At 45.7% G+C, this 18,285-nt stretch overlaps 1 protein-coding gene across 12 annotated transcripts in view; it reads left to right on the top strand.

Moving 5' to 3' along the window:
* LOC147021446 (ATP-dependent chromatin remodeler CHD8-like) overlaps positions 1-17,839 on the top strand; it is a 228,651-nt gene extending 210,812 nt beyond the window's left edge. For 9 of the 12 annotated variants that reach the window (XM_085891386.1, XM_085891387.1, XM_085891388.1 and 6 more), the window contains 9 exons: positions 18-649; positions 1,048-1,154; positions 1,261-1,509; positions 2,064-2,522; positions 2,770-2,940; positions 3,230-3,367; positions 5,087-5,209; positions 6,166-6,270; positions 14,107-17,839. In XM_085891386.1, the coding sequence (XP_085747512.1) occupies positions 18-649; positions 1,048-1,154; positions 1,261-1,509; positions 2,064-2,522; positions 2,770-2,940; positions 3,230-3,367; positions 5,087-5,209; positions 6,166-6,270; positions 14,107-15,141 (3,019 nt within the window). In that variant the 3' untranslated portion in view covers positions 15,142-17,839. The remainder of the gene's footprint in view (positions 1-17; positions 650-1,047; positions 1,155-1,260; positions 1,510-2,063; positions 2,523-2,769; positions 2,941-3,229; positions 3,368-5,086; positions 5,210-6,165; positions 6,271-14,106) is intronic. The other 3 variants (XM_085891390.1, XM_085891394.1, XM_085891389.1) reach the window with 2 other exon arrangements.
* The last annotated feature ends 446 nt before the right edge of the window (positions 17,840-18,285 follow it).

Here is an 18,285-nt window from a genome sequence, read left to right as displayed (position 1 = left end):
CTTTTTGTTTTTTGCAGATACATCCAGAATCAGACGTTGAATTCTCAGAATATTGCAAATCTCAGCCTGCATCAGTATCATCGGCCACCTGAGGCCCAGGTGCAGCCGCAGGCCCAGGTTCAGCCGCAGGCCCAGCTGCAGCCACAGGCCCAGCTGCAGCCGCAGGCCCAGCTGCAGCCGCAGGCCCAGCTGCAGCCGCAGGCCCAGCTGCAGCCGCAGGCCCAGCTGCAGCCGCAGGACCAGCTGCAGCCGCAGGCCCAGCTGCAGCCGCAGGCCCAGGTGCAGCCGCAAACCCAGATGCCTTCCCCTCTGGTACCTGAGCTTTTGGACAAGAGTTGTACTAATGACAGCAGTGGCCAGCAAGGTCCTCAACTAGATGACACGCACCCCACATCGAGTTCCAAGTTTGTACTTCCAAACGAGACAGATCTCCAAAGGCACAGCCCTAAGTCTGAGGTTCAAGAAGAACCTATAAACTGTAGTGAAGCCATTGAGAGTGCCTTGAAGTTTGAGTTGCATCCTGTCAGCCCTGCGGACCTACAAACAAGAGAAGTGACTTTAGAATCTGCGAGTACGGAGCTGGAAACCAAGATAGTGGAAGAAGACTGTGAGGAAACGGACAGTGATGAAGAGAAATGGACCAGAGAATGTGCGTTTATTTGTGCTTGTTTTAAAAATATATATATATATATATATATATAATTTATAAAATTGTCCTTTTTTTGGTTTGGAATGTTACAATAGACATTGAGAATTTTAGAAGAGCTAAATTCTAGCTTTGAGACTAAACACAATTTCTGATTTCCCCAGTGTTGTATAATAGACATGTCTCCTTGTATACATTTAAAAGAAACTTTCACTTTATGTTTTTTTTAAAACAAAAAGCTCCCATTTGCAATTGATGGAATGGTGGGTCATTATCTGAACTGCCTGGCAAGGCCAAAGAATAGTACTTCCTCTCATTAGCTATTAATGTTGCAATGTCATGTTACACTGGATGCTTAAAGTAGGTGCTGGAAATGTTGCTTTCCCGGTTGTTGACTCCAGGCATGACCAAGGGTGATGCCTGGCCACCCGAGAGGAACGAGGATGGTGAACTCTCTGTCCATGGCGTACCAACAGAGACCATGTATACTTTTGCTTACTGGCCAAAGGTAATCAATTGCACAGTTTGAATATTTTCTCTCAAATAAAAGTGGCAATGGAACTGAATTGAGATGTTTGTTGCGAAAGTGTACTGATGATGCCGCTGTGCAACAGGACCGTGTCATGATTACAAGGCTAGATCACATATGTTATACGGTGCTTAATGGCAAGTGGCCGTCATCACGTCGACACCAGTTTGACCTCCCGGGCCATCCATCAAACTTCACTCCGAGCAACACGAACAGCCCGTTGCCCAGCGACTCGCCGACGCAAAGCATGGATGACACAGCGCCGTCGCCCCAGGCTACAAAGGTGAAGAGGGACCTACAAGAGGAGAAGCATTTTGTTGTGAAAATCGACGACGTACGTTTGTTGCGTCCTTCGTGGATGTTTTCATGTTTAGAGGCTTCCACTCTTTCCACTGTTCTGTGAGCCTCACACTTGGGCCACCCTCTTGGCTTGATCATGATATGGGATGATTTGGGGGTATTTTCACTAACTTATGCTGTTCCTTGCAACAATTAAGCCCCTAACCTCTCACAATTATGGTTACCTTTGTTTTGGCTGTGAAAGAGGATTTTTTTTTAAATCTCTTTGCAAAAAGCCATCACAGAGGGTGGTCTCATACCCCTTCCAAGCTTCCATAGTTGGAATCTTGGTAGTGGGCATGGAACTGTCATTGTGTGTGTATGTGTGTGCGTGTGTGTTCATGAAGTGTGCATTTAATAACACTTGCATGATGTTGTCAGGCTGCTGCCTTCTCCTATTGCTTTTGCTGCTGAGAAGTTGTGTTGCTGTTTGCATGCTGCGCTTATCTGGTGGCACACCTTCTGCTCTTGTCTAAGCTTGCCGACACTATTTGAGGATCATAGTGCCTGCTTTTTCTAACTCACCATTACTTCCTTGCATCCTTATAGGAAGATGGTCTCAAAATGACTTTCCACAAACAGCGGCCAAAACGAGTGTATGAAGACGACTCATTTGAAATGGGAGGTGGGGTTCAGCAGCAAGGCTTATTTGAGGCCTCTACAGCAGATTCTGCACCACGGCACTGGTCTGTACTTTGTCCTGACACAGGCCCAGACTCTGCGCTTGATCTCTCCTCTGCCGGACCCGAGGGTGACAGCTCTACCTACTCATCCCGACCAACCACTCCACGGCAAGCCAGTAGCATGTTACAGGCAGCTGCAGCTGAAACATTACGCTCTCGCCTGGATGCACTTCTGCAAGCCCGTGGAGCCGAGGCAAGCGGTGCACGTCAGAGTACAGCCAACGGAACGTTGGTGGAGGGGCAAGGGCCTGTCACCAAAAAGCGCCGAGGCCGCAAAAAGAATGTTGAAGGGTTTGACATGGCATTACTCACAAGGAAGGGAATGGTAAGTAATTTAGATTTTTACATTGCATTGTCTTGTGACTTTTTATGTGTGCTGGACCAGCTTAGCTTCCACCTGCTTCACTCGTTGCCTGGATTTTGTGGACAGAATCCACCCCAAAAAAAATTCAACCCTCAATGATATTTTATGGTTGCTTACATTAATTTTTGTGATTTTTTTTCCACATTTATTTAAATAATGTGCACGTCAAGGCAGAGGGCTTTATCAACATTTTTTTTCTTTAATTCAGGAAGACGGTGAGATGGCTAAGGCAGTTTCTTATCCAAGAAGCCTCGATGGATTAGCAACAAGGCCAGAATCTCAGGGTTCTTGTGGGGATCTGCAAAGCAATGTGGGTCTTGATGATTGGCTCAAGAGGCATCCCGGCTATGCTGTTGGAATGGGGACCATCGTGCCACCGGTACTCTTATGCAGGCCAAAACTACCACCTTTAATCAGTGCCCATTTGCTTCTTTTAGTTCTTATATCAGACAAGAAAATCAAAAAGCATAACCTCGTGATGATGTCTGCATTGTACATTCTGAGAGGGTCGAGTGATGCAATTTTTCAAATGTCCCATAGGATGGTGAAATGTAAATTACTATCATGTGCAGTTTGCCTTTGATACATTTCTTGGAAGCTTACCTTCTTTTGCATGAGATGCTTGGTTGGTGTCCTTATTCTGTATCGCGCTTCTCGTGACCACGCAGACAAGGTCTATGCTCGGAGACATTCAGGATAAGCCGAAAAAGAAACGTCATCGCTGCAAGAACCCCAGCAAGTTAGATGTGCGCCGGCTCACGGGTGATGAGAGGGTGCCTGTTGTGAACCGCCGCACTGGCAGAAAGGTGCTTTTACCAATTATGAGACTGTGTTTGTGTTACAACGTTATTTTCTGCCTCTTTATCTCACGTGTGAGTTATTTTCCTTTATTTGGGGCCAGGTTGTATGTAAGTGCATACAAGTAAGGTTTCATTCGTTTTTTTATTATTATTTATTTTATTTTATTTTTTTTTTTAGCAGGAGTGAGGCTCGTGGAAGAGCAAGGTAGAATTATCAGTGGAGAAAACATCAATGGAATGAACGAACAGGACAAGAGGAGGGGAGGAAACACACTAGCAAGCAAGATGGTTGTGCTCATGGGGGCGATATAGATCACTGGTCAGAGTTGGGCAGAACATGAAGAGTGAGACAGAATGGCTTTCTGGAAGGTGATTTCATAGACGAGAGAAGTGAGGAATAAAAGAGTGTACTCTTAGCCTTGATTTTTGGAGGTTTAACTAGCAGCGCATTAATGGAAGAATGCAGGCATCTTGGAGTTAAAAGGGAGGGTTGGAGGACTGAGGGAGTAATATTGGAGAATAGACTGTATAAAACAGAGACCAGTGACTTGCCTGTGATGAGCCAGCAACAAACCTTATACTTCGGCCTCGTCACGAGGGATTCCATTAATTTTGACAGCTTTAGATGCCACAGAGTCGAGGAGAGACAGATCTGATGCTGGGATACCAACCGATATTGGAGAGCAGGAATGACTTGGATCGATGGATGCAGAGTTTGTAGCTGGCTTTTTAGGCCAGCTTTACCATGTGGCCAACCCAGCAAAGGCCATAGCTGATTGTGAGGCCTCGAAGTTCAAGAGTTTGAACCTCTTCTAGTTGATGACCAAGGAAATAGGTTCTTTTGATGATCCTTTTGGAGCGATAGGATGATGCCGTGATATTTTCCAGGATTGAAGGACATATTTCATTTATCAGGCCAGTGTCTAATTATTTTCACATCAGCAGAGCGAGATGCAACTGCTGTCTTCCAAAAAAGGATGGGTTAGTGTAGGGCACTGGTGTTGTCTTCAAAAAGAACAGGTCTTCCATTGGAGAGGTGATTTATATAAATGAGGAACAAGACTGGGACCAAAACACTGCTTTGGAGAACTCCAGCCGCCTCGAGGCGAGGAGAGGGTTCCATCGATGGCAACACATTGACTGCGTGAGTGAAGGAAATTAGAAATCCAGGCATAAAGGTGGCCTTCTATGCCAGGGGCAGACTGTGTTGAATGCCCCGAGATATGTCCACGGAGATGGTCCGAACCTCTTTTTTTGAGTTTGAGGGTCTCCAACCATTGCTGAGAGAAGTGTGTTTCTCTCTGTAAAATTGTGAATCTTTTTGAAATAATGCATTTTGTGTTTTGTAGCTAGGATGTAATTACTAACACGGAATGTTCTCTCCTTCCTTACATCTGTTTTGCCATTCTCACCTGCCTTCGTGTTCCCTTCCCTCTGTCCCACTCTCCTATGTTTTCTGCAATCTATATCAATCTTCATCCTTATCCGATCTGCCTCTTTTACTCCGACGAAGAGTTAATGCGTGGAACCTCAAAATATCCTTGCTTCCTGTGGCAGTTGGCATACTTTGATCAACGTTCTGTTTATTCTGTCCGTGGTTTCTAAGGCAGGCTGATGCTTCAGTATTCTCCCTAGAGCTAAGTCAAGTCTGAGCCACTAAGGACTCATTGCAGTGTAGAACACCTCATGCGAGACGTATCATCGGAGTATGGGTCCCCACTCTAGGCTGACGCAGCTGCTTCCCATCTTGCTGCGTTGGAGGTGATAGAATCCAAGGCTCTAAGTCTTATTGGCATATCTCAGCAGGAAGCCGAGTCCCAAGGTCTGCTTCTCACACACCACAGGCAGGTTCGTGGACTCTCAGTTTTCTATCGCGTCACTTCTGACCTCGCTTCTCCCACCCTGTCATCCTTCTGTCTTCCCCCAGTCTGTCCAGGTTGCCCGTGTTCTTCCAGATTCCCACACCAGGTCACCCTCCTCAATTCTAAGCTGAATGCTCACCTACATTATTTCATCCCTCTTTTCTGTCTGTGAAACTGACTCCCTGACTTCCATTCCTTCAAGAATACTGTCCTTTGTCACCTTTTTCTTTCTCCAACATCCACCCTTTCACTCTTCTTCATTCGGTGACTGCCTCCCCCCTGCCACCCCTTTTCTTTGTTCCACTCAACCACACATGTGTGGTCGTTCTTTATCTGTTCCCCTTTGATCCTCTGTCTGTGGGCCTGCTGCCTTCTGTCATTTTGCTCTTCCATGAGCTGAGATATCTGTCAAGTCAGTGGCAGCCGCTCAAATCTGTCTGTAGCACACGTTCCCTTTTGTATCTTTCCTCCTAACCTAAATGATAGTCATGTTGGACACTGCTCATAAAAATGCTGAATACCTTAACACTGTCATTACTGAAAAGTCCAAGATTCCTACCTCCTCCTCTCCCCATCCCCCCAAAATAGACTGCTCTCTGCAGCACGTGGACCCCTCCCCCACTAAGTTTGAGAAGTTCATAGTCTATCTTGACACATGCTCTGCATCTGTTCATAATGGCTTTGGCACTAATCTTCAAGAAATGCACCTTAGCCCTATCCTCTCCTCTCCTCTGTCCTCACTCTTCAAAAGAAGGAAAAAAAAAAAAATATATATATATATATATATATATATATATATATATATATATATATATATATATATATATATATATATATATATATATATATACACACACACATATAAATTAATAACGAAACATCTCTTCATGTACCCTTGTGCCCTTCCTTGAACACGGCTTTATTGATGTCGTTTTGTGCCAGACTGGTGGAGCAATGGCACCTCCCCTGAAAGAGCTTTCTCGCTGGCTGCAGAAAAATCCTGAGTTTGCTGTGCCTGATGAATGGGGAGAAGTCGTCAAGCAGTCGGTATGGTGACCACTTTTGGTACATCCTGAATTTGCATAAGCTGAAAGAGTTTGTATGTATGTTGCACATTTGTTTTTTTTAGATCCTCGTGGAGGATCTATCTCTAAGTCTTACTCACATTGTTGTTCTTGTGGACTTTTTTGTTTCACAGCCTACAGTTTTCATCGAAACTTCCTGAAACTTGGCGTAATATATGTAAAAATACCCTGCGCAGACAGTAACGACCTCTGATTTTGAAAATTCCTCCTAGAAAAAAAGTTATGACGTCAAAATATCTCCGCTAATGGAAATCGCCTAAAAAAATTATCTCTGAAACTACGCAAGCTTTTTGAATTCTGTTTGCGGGAATCGAACAGGGCATGAGCAGAGATGAATTACCACACATATGATGCATCACTATGACATCATATCAATTTTTATGATGTCATTCCTATTTTTTGTTTCATAACCCAGAGTTTTCATCGGATCTTCGTGAAACCTGCCATGTATATGCAGAAAGCCCACGTGCAGGCAGTAACCATCTCCGATTTTGGAAATTCTTCCTAGAAAAAAAGTTGACGTAATAATATCGCCGCTAATGGAAATCGCCTATACCATTATCTCTGAAACTAGGCAAGCTGTTTGAATTTTGTTTGCGGGAATCAAGCCGGGCATTCGCACAGATAATTTATCGCAAACCTGATACATCATAATGACGTCATATTCGTTTTTATGACGTCATCATTAAGAGGACGAGGATCTTAGCTCATTTGAGCTTGTTATTGGCAATAATCACCATGGCATCTGGTTCGGGAGTGGGGGTGGGGGGGGGGGCTTGCACGTGCGGTGAAATCTGAGCTGCTCGATTTCAACTTCATAAAGCTGATATGAGTTTTCCAATCTGGGATTCATCATGTTTTGTTGTGTCTGTCTCGGTGTTTCTGTTTTAACCCATGAAATATTTCCTGTTAATTCGTTGTTTTGTGCTGTTCGTTTCGTATTGTTCAATGCCTGAACGCCTTTTCCTTGGATAAAAAGTGCATCTTGCTGTCGTGCTTTTATCCTGGGTGTATTCCTGGTTATCTTGCTTCTATTTCCTCAACACTATCCTATTTCTTCTCCTCGCTTCAAAAAAAAATCAAAAAAAAAAATATTAAAAATTTTATATTTTCACTCCATAACGTTTTTCATCGGTTCTACTTGAATTCCCTTCTGCTTCTGGTTCTACATCCCCCCGCTCCCTTCTGTTCTCCAAATTGAATCTACATCTAATATGTAAAGCTGAGTTATTGTCTGTGGGTGTGTGGGTCTGTCTGTCTGTCTGTCTGTCTGTCTGTCTGTCTGTCTGTCTGTCTGTGGGTGGGTCATAAGCACTGCCATTCTGCAGGCCACACCTTGCCGTCCAGAAATCACCGCCATATTTTACGCTTCACAGAGCTCAGATTGTTTAAAGGCCTCTGATGTACAAATGAAGAATGAACAATGTGTCTTCTGTTGTTAAATAAGTGTACCATTTTGAGGAAACAAAGGTACATTTTGATTACATTTCAAACGATGCAATGCATGTTTCGTTTGCAGCGATTGTGGCAGCAGGATAACATACACGGCCCAATGAAGGTTCGTTCTCATGATATGGAGGAAAGAAAACAGGTCTTTCATTAAAAAACAACTTTTGCTTTTCACCCTACTTTTCAAGGCTTATAAACAAACTGATAGATATGTAATTCACTTACTGTATTGAAGGTGAAGAAACTTGAATATGAAGTAAATAAACATTAAAATCGGGTTGGTCGCGAAATGTCTGCAAACGTAATTAATGAGTCGGGAGGCCGCCGGGGAAATTCCCCAGATATTTCTCATGAACACGTACACTTTACAGAAGTTATGTTATGTACACTAAAGTTACATTAAATGTACATGTTCACTTTCGTACACTCAACATCACCTCTGAGTTTATGTACATTTTAAAACCGCACCACAAACACTCGAACCATCACCCGCACCCCAAACATTCGAACCCGAACCCGCACCGCAAATACTCGAACCATCACCCGCACCATAAACGCTCGGACCCTCACTCGCATTGCAAACATTCGAACCATCACCCGCACCATAAACACTCGAACCCTATAACCTGCACCATAAACACTCGAACCATCACCCGCACCATAAACACTCGAACCCTAACCCGCACCATAAACACTCGAACCCCAAACTGAACCCCAAACACTCGAACCCTCACTCGCACCGCAAACACTCGAACCCTAACCCGCACGCCAAACATTCGAACAATCACCCGCACCCCAAGCACTCGAACCCTAACCCGCACCGCAAACACTCAAACCATCACCCGCACCGCAAACAATCGAACCCTCACTTGCACCAAAAACTCTTGGACCCTCACTCACACCGCAAACACTCGAACCCCAACCCGCACCCTAAACACTCGGACCTTCACTCGCACCCAAAACACTAGAACCCTAACCCGCACTGCAAACACTCGAACCCTAACCCGTACCCCAAACACTCAAACCCGAACCCGCACCCCAAACACTCAAACCCGAACCCACACCCCAAACACTCGAACCCTCACCCGCACTGCAAACACTCGAACCCTAACCCGCACTGCAAACACTCGGACCCTAACCCGCACTGCAAACACTCGAACCATAACCCGCACCCCAAACACTCGAACCATAACCCGCACCCCAAACACTCGAACCATAACCCGCACCCCAAACACTCGAACCATCACCCGCACCGCAAACACTCAAAACCTTCCCCCACCCCACAAACTCTCGAACCTCCCCCCCCCCACACACACTCAAACCTTCCCCGCCCCACACACACTCGAACCTTTCCCCGCCCCACACACACTCGAACCTTCCCCCAACCCACACACACTCAAACCTTTCCCCGCCCCACACACACTCGAACCTTTCCCCGCCCCACACACACTCGAACCTTCCCCCGCCCCACACACACTCGAACCTTCCCCCGCCCCACACACACTCGAACCTTCCCCCGCCCACACACACTCGAACCTTCCCCCGCCCCACACACGCACTCGAACCTTCCCCCGCCCCACACACTTTCGAACCTTCCCCCACCCCACACACACTCCAACCTTCCCCCGCCCCACACACACTCGAACCTTCCCCCGCTCCACACACACGCGAACCTTCCCCCGCCCCACACACACTCGAACCTTCCCCCGCTCCACACACACGCGAACCTTCCCCCGCCCCACACACACTCGAACCTTCCCCCACCCCACACACACTCAAACCCTCCCCCATATCCCACACACTCAAACCTTCCCCCGCACAATCAAACATTCCTCCTCACCTCACCCACAAAGCGTCCCCACCCCTGTCCTCCCTCCTTTATCTCTAACTGTGGACCTCAAACATCCGAAGTTTACACTCTCACCTGACGTCTCTCAAACCAGGCTGCTTGCCAATAAACGAGACATCACCGGTTTCACAGAATCCTTCCTCCCACAGGATGTCCCCAACTCCTTCGTGTTTCACCTCTGTTACTGTCTCTTCTGATTTTGTAGGCCCGAACCATGCTCCGGCAGCGGAGTTGCACTTTCCATCAAGTTCTCAATTTGTCACTGCCGTTGTACTGATCTTACACCTCCCAACCTCCAGGAGTACATGTGGTTGTAACTTCCACTCCACTCCCATCTCTTGTTCATCTGTGTGTTGTACCGTCCTCCGAACAATGACGACTCCATATACATCTGTCTCGGACAACATGGACAAACTTTTAACCACTCATCCCAACTCTTCCTCGTATGTGGGGATTTCAATTGTCACCATGCAACTTGGCTGGGTATCAGAATTTCTCAACGGCCACGGCACTTCAGCAAAAGACTTCTGTGATCCATAGAACTGACTTGATCTGTAAACTTTCCAACTCGGATTTCTCCCAATGGGAAATCCTCCCTTCTGGACTTGGTGATGACTAACTTACCCACAATGTCTCCTGCCCTTCCTCTGCTCCAAATGGTTTATCTGATCATGTGCTTGTGAAAAGTAACATCTCTGGCTATTCTCAGAGCTGCCTCAATGCAAGTGAGTCTGACATTTCATTCAAGCAGATTGGTCAGGACTGCAAGCAGCCATCTCTCTTCAGGACAGATCTCCCATATCTATTGCTCCTGATGTTAACTCAGCCTGGGAATTCTTCCACAGATTCCTGCTCTCCCTCTCTCTCTCATGCACAGATTCATCCCATCTTGTCTTCAATTATCCTACTCTACTTCCCACCCATGGTGCACTGAATACTGTGGTGATGCAGTTCCAGAGAAACAATTTGCCTTCTCTTCCTTTATTGCTAATCCAACCTAAGGTAATCTCAGTCCATTCTAAAAAGTCCACAACAGGTGTGGAGGGCAAGGTACACTGAATCCTATTCCTGTCCCCTCTCAGGAGAACCAGAAAACAACATGTCCAACCTCAAGAATGAACTTTCAAACTTGTCTCCCTCCTCTAAATCCTGGTGGCATCTTAAGTCTGTCTTTGCTGTATGCTCCCCTTCCATCCCTCCCCTCTCTTCAAATGGCACCACAGCCGACTCCGCTCGAGAGAAGGTTGAATGCATCAATTCTGTTTTTGCTTCCAAATCTTGTTTCCCCAACCCCTCAATCTCGGTCCCCATCCTTCCTTGTCATACCCATCTGCTCCTGGACTCTGTGTATTTTACACCAGAGAAGGTGGAGAAGTTTGTTTCAACACTTGACTGACTGCTACTGGACTGGATGGCATCAGCTCGAGTTTCGGAAAAACCTACTCTACTGCTCTTGCACATCCTGTCTCTACCCTCTTCATTCTGTCATTTGTGCTAGGTCATTTTCCTTCCATCTGCTTGAAAATCTACCAACATCACTGCTTTATATAAAAAGGTAGAAAAACTGATCCCCTTAACAACAGACTTACCAGCTTACTTCCAATCATTAGCATGGTTCTGGAATCCATAATCACAGTTGTAATGAAATCCTCCTTTTTCTCCAACAACTTCATCTGGGATCAGCAATTTGGTTTCAGGTTAGGTCACTCCACCTTGGGCATGCTGCTTCGACTCACCGAACAATGGATGGAGGCCCTCAATTTCAGACATGAGATGAGGGCCGTCTCTGGACATATCCCGTGTTTTTGATACAGTCTGGCATCCTGACTCTTCAAACTCTCTGCCTATGGCATCCAAGGCCAACTCCACACTTGGCTTACTTACTTCCTCTACTCCCGTTGCCAACATGTGGCTCTCAACGGATTCCTTACATCTCTTCCTGTCAAGGCTGGAGTGAGCCAAGGCAGTGTTCTGGGCCCTGTCCTATTCCTACTCTTCATAAATTATGTCTCTGACCCTCTGGAAAATCCTCTTTATCTCTTTGCTGATGACTCTACCCTGTGCTGTGACATCCATCATCCTTCAGACAGGCAGGCTGTAGTCTTTTCCCTCTCTTCAGTCCTTGAAAAAATAATCACAAACTGGTCAAACACTTGGAATATGTCTTTCTATCTTGTCAAATCTCACAATCAAACTCTTGGGTGTCACTCATTATCACTTGTCATTCCAACTTGTGACGCGATGCAAATGGTGCACGGAAAAAATTGTCAAAAACTATTTTTGGGGAGATTCATCTTTGATTTTCCAAGGATCCTTTCAAGAATCTAAAGTGCCCAAAGAGTCTTAACTTGTGTAAACGTTCCTAAAGGGTCTATAGGTCTGAAAAGTATCTAACGGGTCAAAGAAGGTTTTTCAGTCTTGAAAGTGTGTAAATGGGTATGAAGGGGTCTTTATGGTTATAAATGGTATGCAAACCGTCCCATCTACTTTGTCAACAACCCTCTCAAAGAGGTTCAGTCATTCACTCTCTTGGATTTCACTCTCAGCCATGATCTCTCTTGGACAAGCCATATTTCAAATTTGGCCTCCAAAGCCAGATGCCAACTGGCATCCTCCGTCATGCAATGTCCTTCCTTGGCACACCTGAGGTCCAATCCACCGACAAGGCTTTCATCCACAACTTGATGGAGAATTACTCTCCCTTCTGTGCTGGTGCCCTTTCCTCACAACCTGCTCAGCTTGACACCATGGAAACCAAGGCTTTCAAGATCATTGGAATCTCATGCAATGAAGCTGTGTCGATGAGCCTTTGACTTCGCCATTGTTGACAAGTCAGTGGTCTCTGTCTTCTTTCTTCTCCCACCTCCTTTCTGGTCTTATCCCCTCTACCCTCTTTATGCCTTGTCACCCCCTCCCCCCATGTATCTGCAGGATGCACACGTTCCATTAGCAACCCCCTCCTAGTGAAACTGCCAAAATCCAGAACCACTGCTCACCTCCACTCATTTATTCCTCTTTTTTTCCCCCCACCTGTGGAACTAACTTTCACACTTTCTTCAATGTCATTCTTCTCTCCAGGCATTCAAGACAGCTGTTCACCTCCAAACCAAATCATCCCCCATTCAAAGTCATAATCTTTTCTGCACCTGTTAAACCACCCCCTATCCTTCTGAAAATTTACGTCTGTATCCATGTTGTCCACCCCTTGCGGTTCTTCCCTACCCCTCATCCTCATCATTACCCTCATCCCTTGTTTGTCATCTGTCTACTTTCCCCCTCCACCCTGTTGTTGGTGTTTCCCTTTTCTCCTGTTCCCATTGTTATGTTGTGTCCTGATGTGTTCTGTTTAATCGCTCTTCCATGAGCTTCAACCATGTTAAAAAAGGGCTCCATTAGTTTTTGATGAAATGAATCACCATGCCGAATTTCAAAACTATACGTTGAGCCACCTCGGAGGAGTAGGGAAAAACGAAAAAATGTTGATGGACCCACTGACTGCCTGACTGCCCGAAAGACATTTGTATGGCTATAACAGCTCATCTTGACCTCATCGTAGACGAGCTAAAAAAGGGAACGTCACACAAGAAAATACATATTGAAGGTGGCAATGAATAAAAGTGTCATTTTTTTTTCGGACTCTACACAGAGATGTGTATAGTTTGATTGAAGGCTCCTAACCTTCAACCTCTATTTACATGATTAAAGGCTCATTGTGGAGGATGTATGTGAATCACCTGCAGGACAAAAACACTGTGCCATTGGTGTACTTTGACATGAATGGCAAGGGCATTGAACAATGGTTAAATCAAAACAATATGTTGTCATGAACTTTGGTTCCCAACATGAATATTTGGCTGAGAAAGTGTTCTGATCAAAGGACTCTATTGTGTTTTTAAGGCAAAAAATTGATCTTCAACTTCATTTAACTGTACAAGTACCCAATCCAAGCTGAACACCCAACCCAAATGAGCCCCTTGATAAATTCTCAGACCCAAACCACGTCACCATATTTATGTAATGAACTGATGACTCCAAAGTTAAAACATGCTGAAATATAACATGCCTTTTGTCTTCTCCCTGCACCCAAAATATGCTGCCCTTTCTGCCTTCACTCCTCACCTCCTCTGCCATCATCCGCCACCCCTCCCCACCTTATGCCATCACCTGCCGCCCTGCCCTCTGCCATCACCTGCCCTCTGCCATCACCTGCCCTCTGCCATCACCTGCCCTCTGCCATCACCTGCCCTCTGCCATCACCTGCCCTCTGCCATCACCTGCCCTCTGCCATCACCTGCCCTCTGCCATCACCTGCCTTCTGCCATCACCTGTGATGCCTCCCCCTCTGCCACCCCTCCCCCTCAACCATCACCTACCACCGCAACCCTTGTTTTACAGGACTGTATTGATGTAGTTTTAAATGAAGAAGCATAAAGCAAATGGTTTCATCATGGATATTTTGGTGCTAATTAATATGAGTTTTATTTTGTCGGTTTCCCTCAGGGCTTCCTGCCTGACGCAATGTTTGAACGTGTCCTTTCGGGCCCTGTGGTACCAGAAGCTGGAGCACGACGGCGTGGACGTCGACCGAAAAGCGAGTTGCTTACCCCGGTGTCGTCAAAACCCAAGCCTATAATTGCTGCTGGCTTGGGAGCGAGCACAATGGGTAGTTTATTTGGTACAAGCATTGACTTTACAAATCTCACTGGACTCCAGGGCTTGCAACTAGCAGGCCTCATGGGCTTTCCCACAACACTTGGGACAACAGGCAGTGGAACCCTTTCTGACGAAGCTAAATCTGCCATGTTGCCCATGATGCTGCCAGCCGTGACGGGAACTGGACTCCAGTCTGTCTTTGGCAGTCTCCTTTGTCCAATATCTGATGGTGCTGGCAAACAGGCAGCAAAATGTGCAAGTACCGATGGACACACGGCAGAAAAGAGCAGCCTTCGAGGGGAAGAATCAACCGCAGGTGCTGCGGCCGCAGCCGCAGCTGCAATGGCTGCAGCTTCTATGGTCGTGGCCGGTTGCGCCACGTCGACTGTGGTTAGCGGAAGTGCTCTGACGGCCAGCCCGCTTGCGACTTTAAACCCTTTTCTCTTACCCCCAAGTTTGCTGTATCCTTCTGTGTTTCCCCTCCAAAGCCTTGGTGCTTCCCTGCCTGCCTTCACCCAGGCCGCTGTGCAGAGCCTGCAGCAGAATCCAGATGTCGGCGATGCAGTCGGAGCTGGTCCTTCATGCAGTACTTCTGCTGAGACTGCGCCAGAAGAGTCAAAGAATCCGACAGAGGAGCAAAAGGACGGCGTTGAAAAGGCAAAGTCGGACAAAGAGAAGCTCGTTTCTCCAGATGACGATGAAGATGACGATGAAGACGAGGACGATGACGATGACGACGAGGATGATGATGACGACGACGAGGATTGCAATGATAATTCTCCTGACGATAGCAGTGATGATGAATTATTGAATAAGTTGACTGCATCGATAACTGAAGAGGATTCCACACTTCCTGATGATTCTGAGTCTGACATTGAATGAAGGAACTTGTCTTCAACCTTGTTGTGCCCTCAAGCATGAGCAGGTGTACCAGCTCAACACCGAGTCCGAGTTCCTTACAGACCGTTTTCTGTGGCACTTTCATCCTTAATGTCATCTTGCATTTCTCTAACTGGTAATGAAATATGGGGTTATACGGTGTTGGATGTTGTAATGTACTCTTTCACTTCCCTTTCATCCTTTATTTTTCTAATTTTGCTACTGATTTGAATTTTCTCTCTCTCTATCTCTATCTCTATCTCTATCTCTATCTCTATCTCTATCTCTATCTCTATCTCTATCTCTATCTCTATCTCTATCTCTATCTCTATCTCTCTCTCTCTCTCTCTCTCTCTCTCTCTCTCTCTCTCTCTCTCTCTCTCTCTCTCTCTCTCTCTCTCTCTCTCTCTCTCTCTATCTCTCTCTCTCTATCTCTCTCTCTCTATCTCTCTCTCTCTATCTCTCTCTATCTCTCTTTCTCTCTTTCTCTTTCTCTCTCTCTCTTTCTCTTTCTCTTTCTCTTTCTCTTTCTCTTTCTCTTTCTCTTTCTCTTTCTCTTTCTCTTTCTCTTTCTCTTTCTCTTTCTCTTTCTCTTTCTCTTTCTCTTTCTCTTTCTCTTTCTCTTTCTCTTTCTCTTTCTCTTTCTCTTTCTCTTTCTCTTTCTCTTTCTCTTTCTCTTTCTCTCTCCTTTCCCTGAAGTATGTGTTGACATTTTTCTGCCATCACAACCTCAGTGATGAGGATAAATTGTGAGAAGTGTTGCGTCGAATGGAAGTTGAGGGGGAAGGGGGTTCAGGAGGGGGTTGCAAGTGGTTTAATTGTTGACACATTCGGATGAAATGGTCTCTCGGTCAATGCGGTTTGAGCTGAAATGGTATGTTCAAGGAATGGTCAGTATTTTATCTTTGAAACTGCCTTTTCTTTTGACAGAGGGCGTGGTAGGACGGGCAAGTTATCCATTGCTCTGTGACTACTGCTTGGCAGAAATATTTTTGTTAAACCTGGATTTGTTTTGTTTTGTTTTATTTGTTTTTTTTTGCCCTCGTGCTGCAGACTATGGTGTAGTGAAGCACTGTATTAAGATGGAAATCTCTACATGTGTATATCCAAAGCTTTCTGGCTTTAGGTGTTTTTAGGGGTTTAAAAGTGGACTGGCTGTTTTGTAGGCAATCGTTTGAATGATGGAAATTAAGAGAATCATCCTTAGCATTGTAATACCATTGTTTTTCCTTTTAAATTTGGTGGACCACCATAATGTGACTGCAGCAATAACTTTAGGCAGCTACCAAATGTGTCACAAGGTGTATTCTAGCTTCAACCCCACCCACCCCATCCCCTCCTTCCCCGGGCAGAACTCGCTGTCTCGGCCTAGGCATTGAAAATGAATTGTATTTGGAGTGGCTGGTGGAGCATACCACCCCGTGTCCGCACAGCCGTAATCTCTGCACTCTTAAACTAATTCAGGTACTTTTGTTTTGTGTGGCGCCCTGTTCTCTTGCTGGGGAGCCGTGGTCTTGGCAGGGTTTTATGTTTGTTTTTGTGTTTTGTGCGTGTATGAAGTTTCAATTTTATATGGGCGTATATGGCCAGCCCTTCGCTTATACACTGAGTTTCTTCTTCTTCTTCGTTGTAATTGGAGGGAGAGGAAGGGAAAAAAAATCACCCCTCTGGACCTGCTGCATCTGGTTAGAGAGGGGGAGAGGAAAGAACCTTGCTGAAACCCACATGCTGCACCACCAATTGCCTTCTCACACCACAAAACTGATTTATTTATTACCTCATGATGAAGTTGTACGCCTTGCAATGGCAGGACGTCGCACCAGTCCAGTTTGGGAGCGACTCTCCAGGAAGCTTCCTCCACATGACTATCATGTATGATAAAGGTGTACATTGTAGCTTGGATTAGCGGTTATCCTAAAATAAAAGTTTGACCACACTGCAAATACACGATATGAATGTTTAATAACAGTTTTTGCTTCCCCCCTCCATGAGCACAACCATAATTAGGTTTATTGAACGTCGGTGACTGGCAAACGATTGTGTGCTATCTTCTAGTTTCAGACATTGAATGTGTATTTGCTTGCCACTCTGTCTCCCCCCCCCCCCTTTTACTTCCCCACTTCCCAGCCTCCACAACTCCCCACCCCCCAGTCCCAACCTTATTCTTTTCCACCTCCCATGACCTTCCCCTTTCCGTGCACATCTTGTGCTCATTTCACACAGCTGACTTTGTTCTGAATGACGTGAACTGTCGCATCAGCTTATTTGCCTAAAATAGTCAACACAGCATTTGGAAGCTGTTGGCTTTGTTCAAAGAAGCTGCTCTATTCACCTGGATTTTTGTTCCCCCATCGTTTGACTCCTCCGTCTTGATGTTCGTCGCCCCACCCCTCCAATGGCCTGTATCGTCGTCTCCTTTCATTCTGATTCGCCGTCAAAACACCATTGATGGTTTTCCTTTTTCGATCCGTTGAATGAGTGAGACTTGAAGCCAAGGGCCGCAGAGGCCCTGCTTTTCACAGGCAGGTATTTTGGACGGAATCTGCCCATGTGCCTGTTGGCCCAGTTGCTTTACTTCCCCGTGTTGCAAGGGTGGAGGTCAGACTACATGCATTGGGGTAGCATTTGTAATTTATTTCTGAATTGTAGATCTGAATCTCTAGGAGCTGATATTTTTTATTAAACCTTTTTTTTTTGCCAACAGTGTCGTGTGTGTTGATTGTGGATGTGGTTCATGTGGTTTAGCTTGGTCACTGCTTCGCACCTTGACAACTATTCCATAACATATATGGGGGTACGAGCAGGGATACCGGTGCTCCGCACGGGAATCCTGTGGATGACGGTGGATCTGAAGGAGTATATGTCAGAGTTAATTGTGAAATTGTAGAGGCTGCCATCATTATTTTTTTTTCATCACCACTATAATATTATATTTTCCCCGCCATGTTTTATATGCAGAAGACTCGAGTTCAAAAATGTTAAGATTTATTGCCGCATCAGATAAAAAACCGTAATGCCTCAACAATGTGAGGCTGGTTTCATGTCATCATTTGTGACTTAATTTATACGTTGGGCATAACCCAGCCTGGACCAACGTATTTGATTTATTTACGTCTGTTATCCTGATAACATCAAAATTATAACCGT

The sequence above is a fragment of the Eptatretus burgeri genome, chromosome 8 (genome assembly GCF_056783735.1).
Source record: "Eptatretus burgeri isolate ZD-2024b chromosome 8, Ebu_testis_v1, whole genome shotgun sequence".
Classification (NCBI taxonomy): Eukaryota; Metazoa; Chordata; class Myxini; order Myxiniformes; family Myxinidae; genus Eptatretus; species Eptatretus burgeri.
The sequence above is the reverse complement of the archived record's forward strand: the minus strand, read 5'-3'. Positions and strand labels throughout refer to the sequence as shown.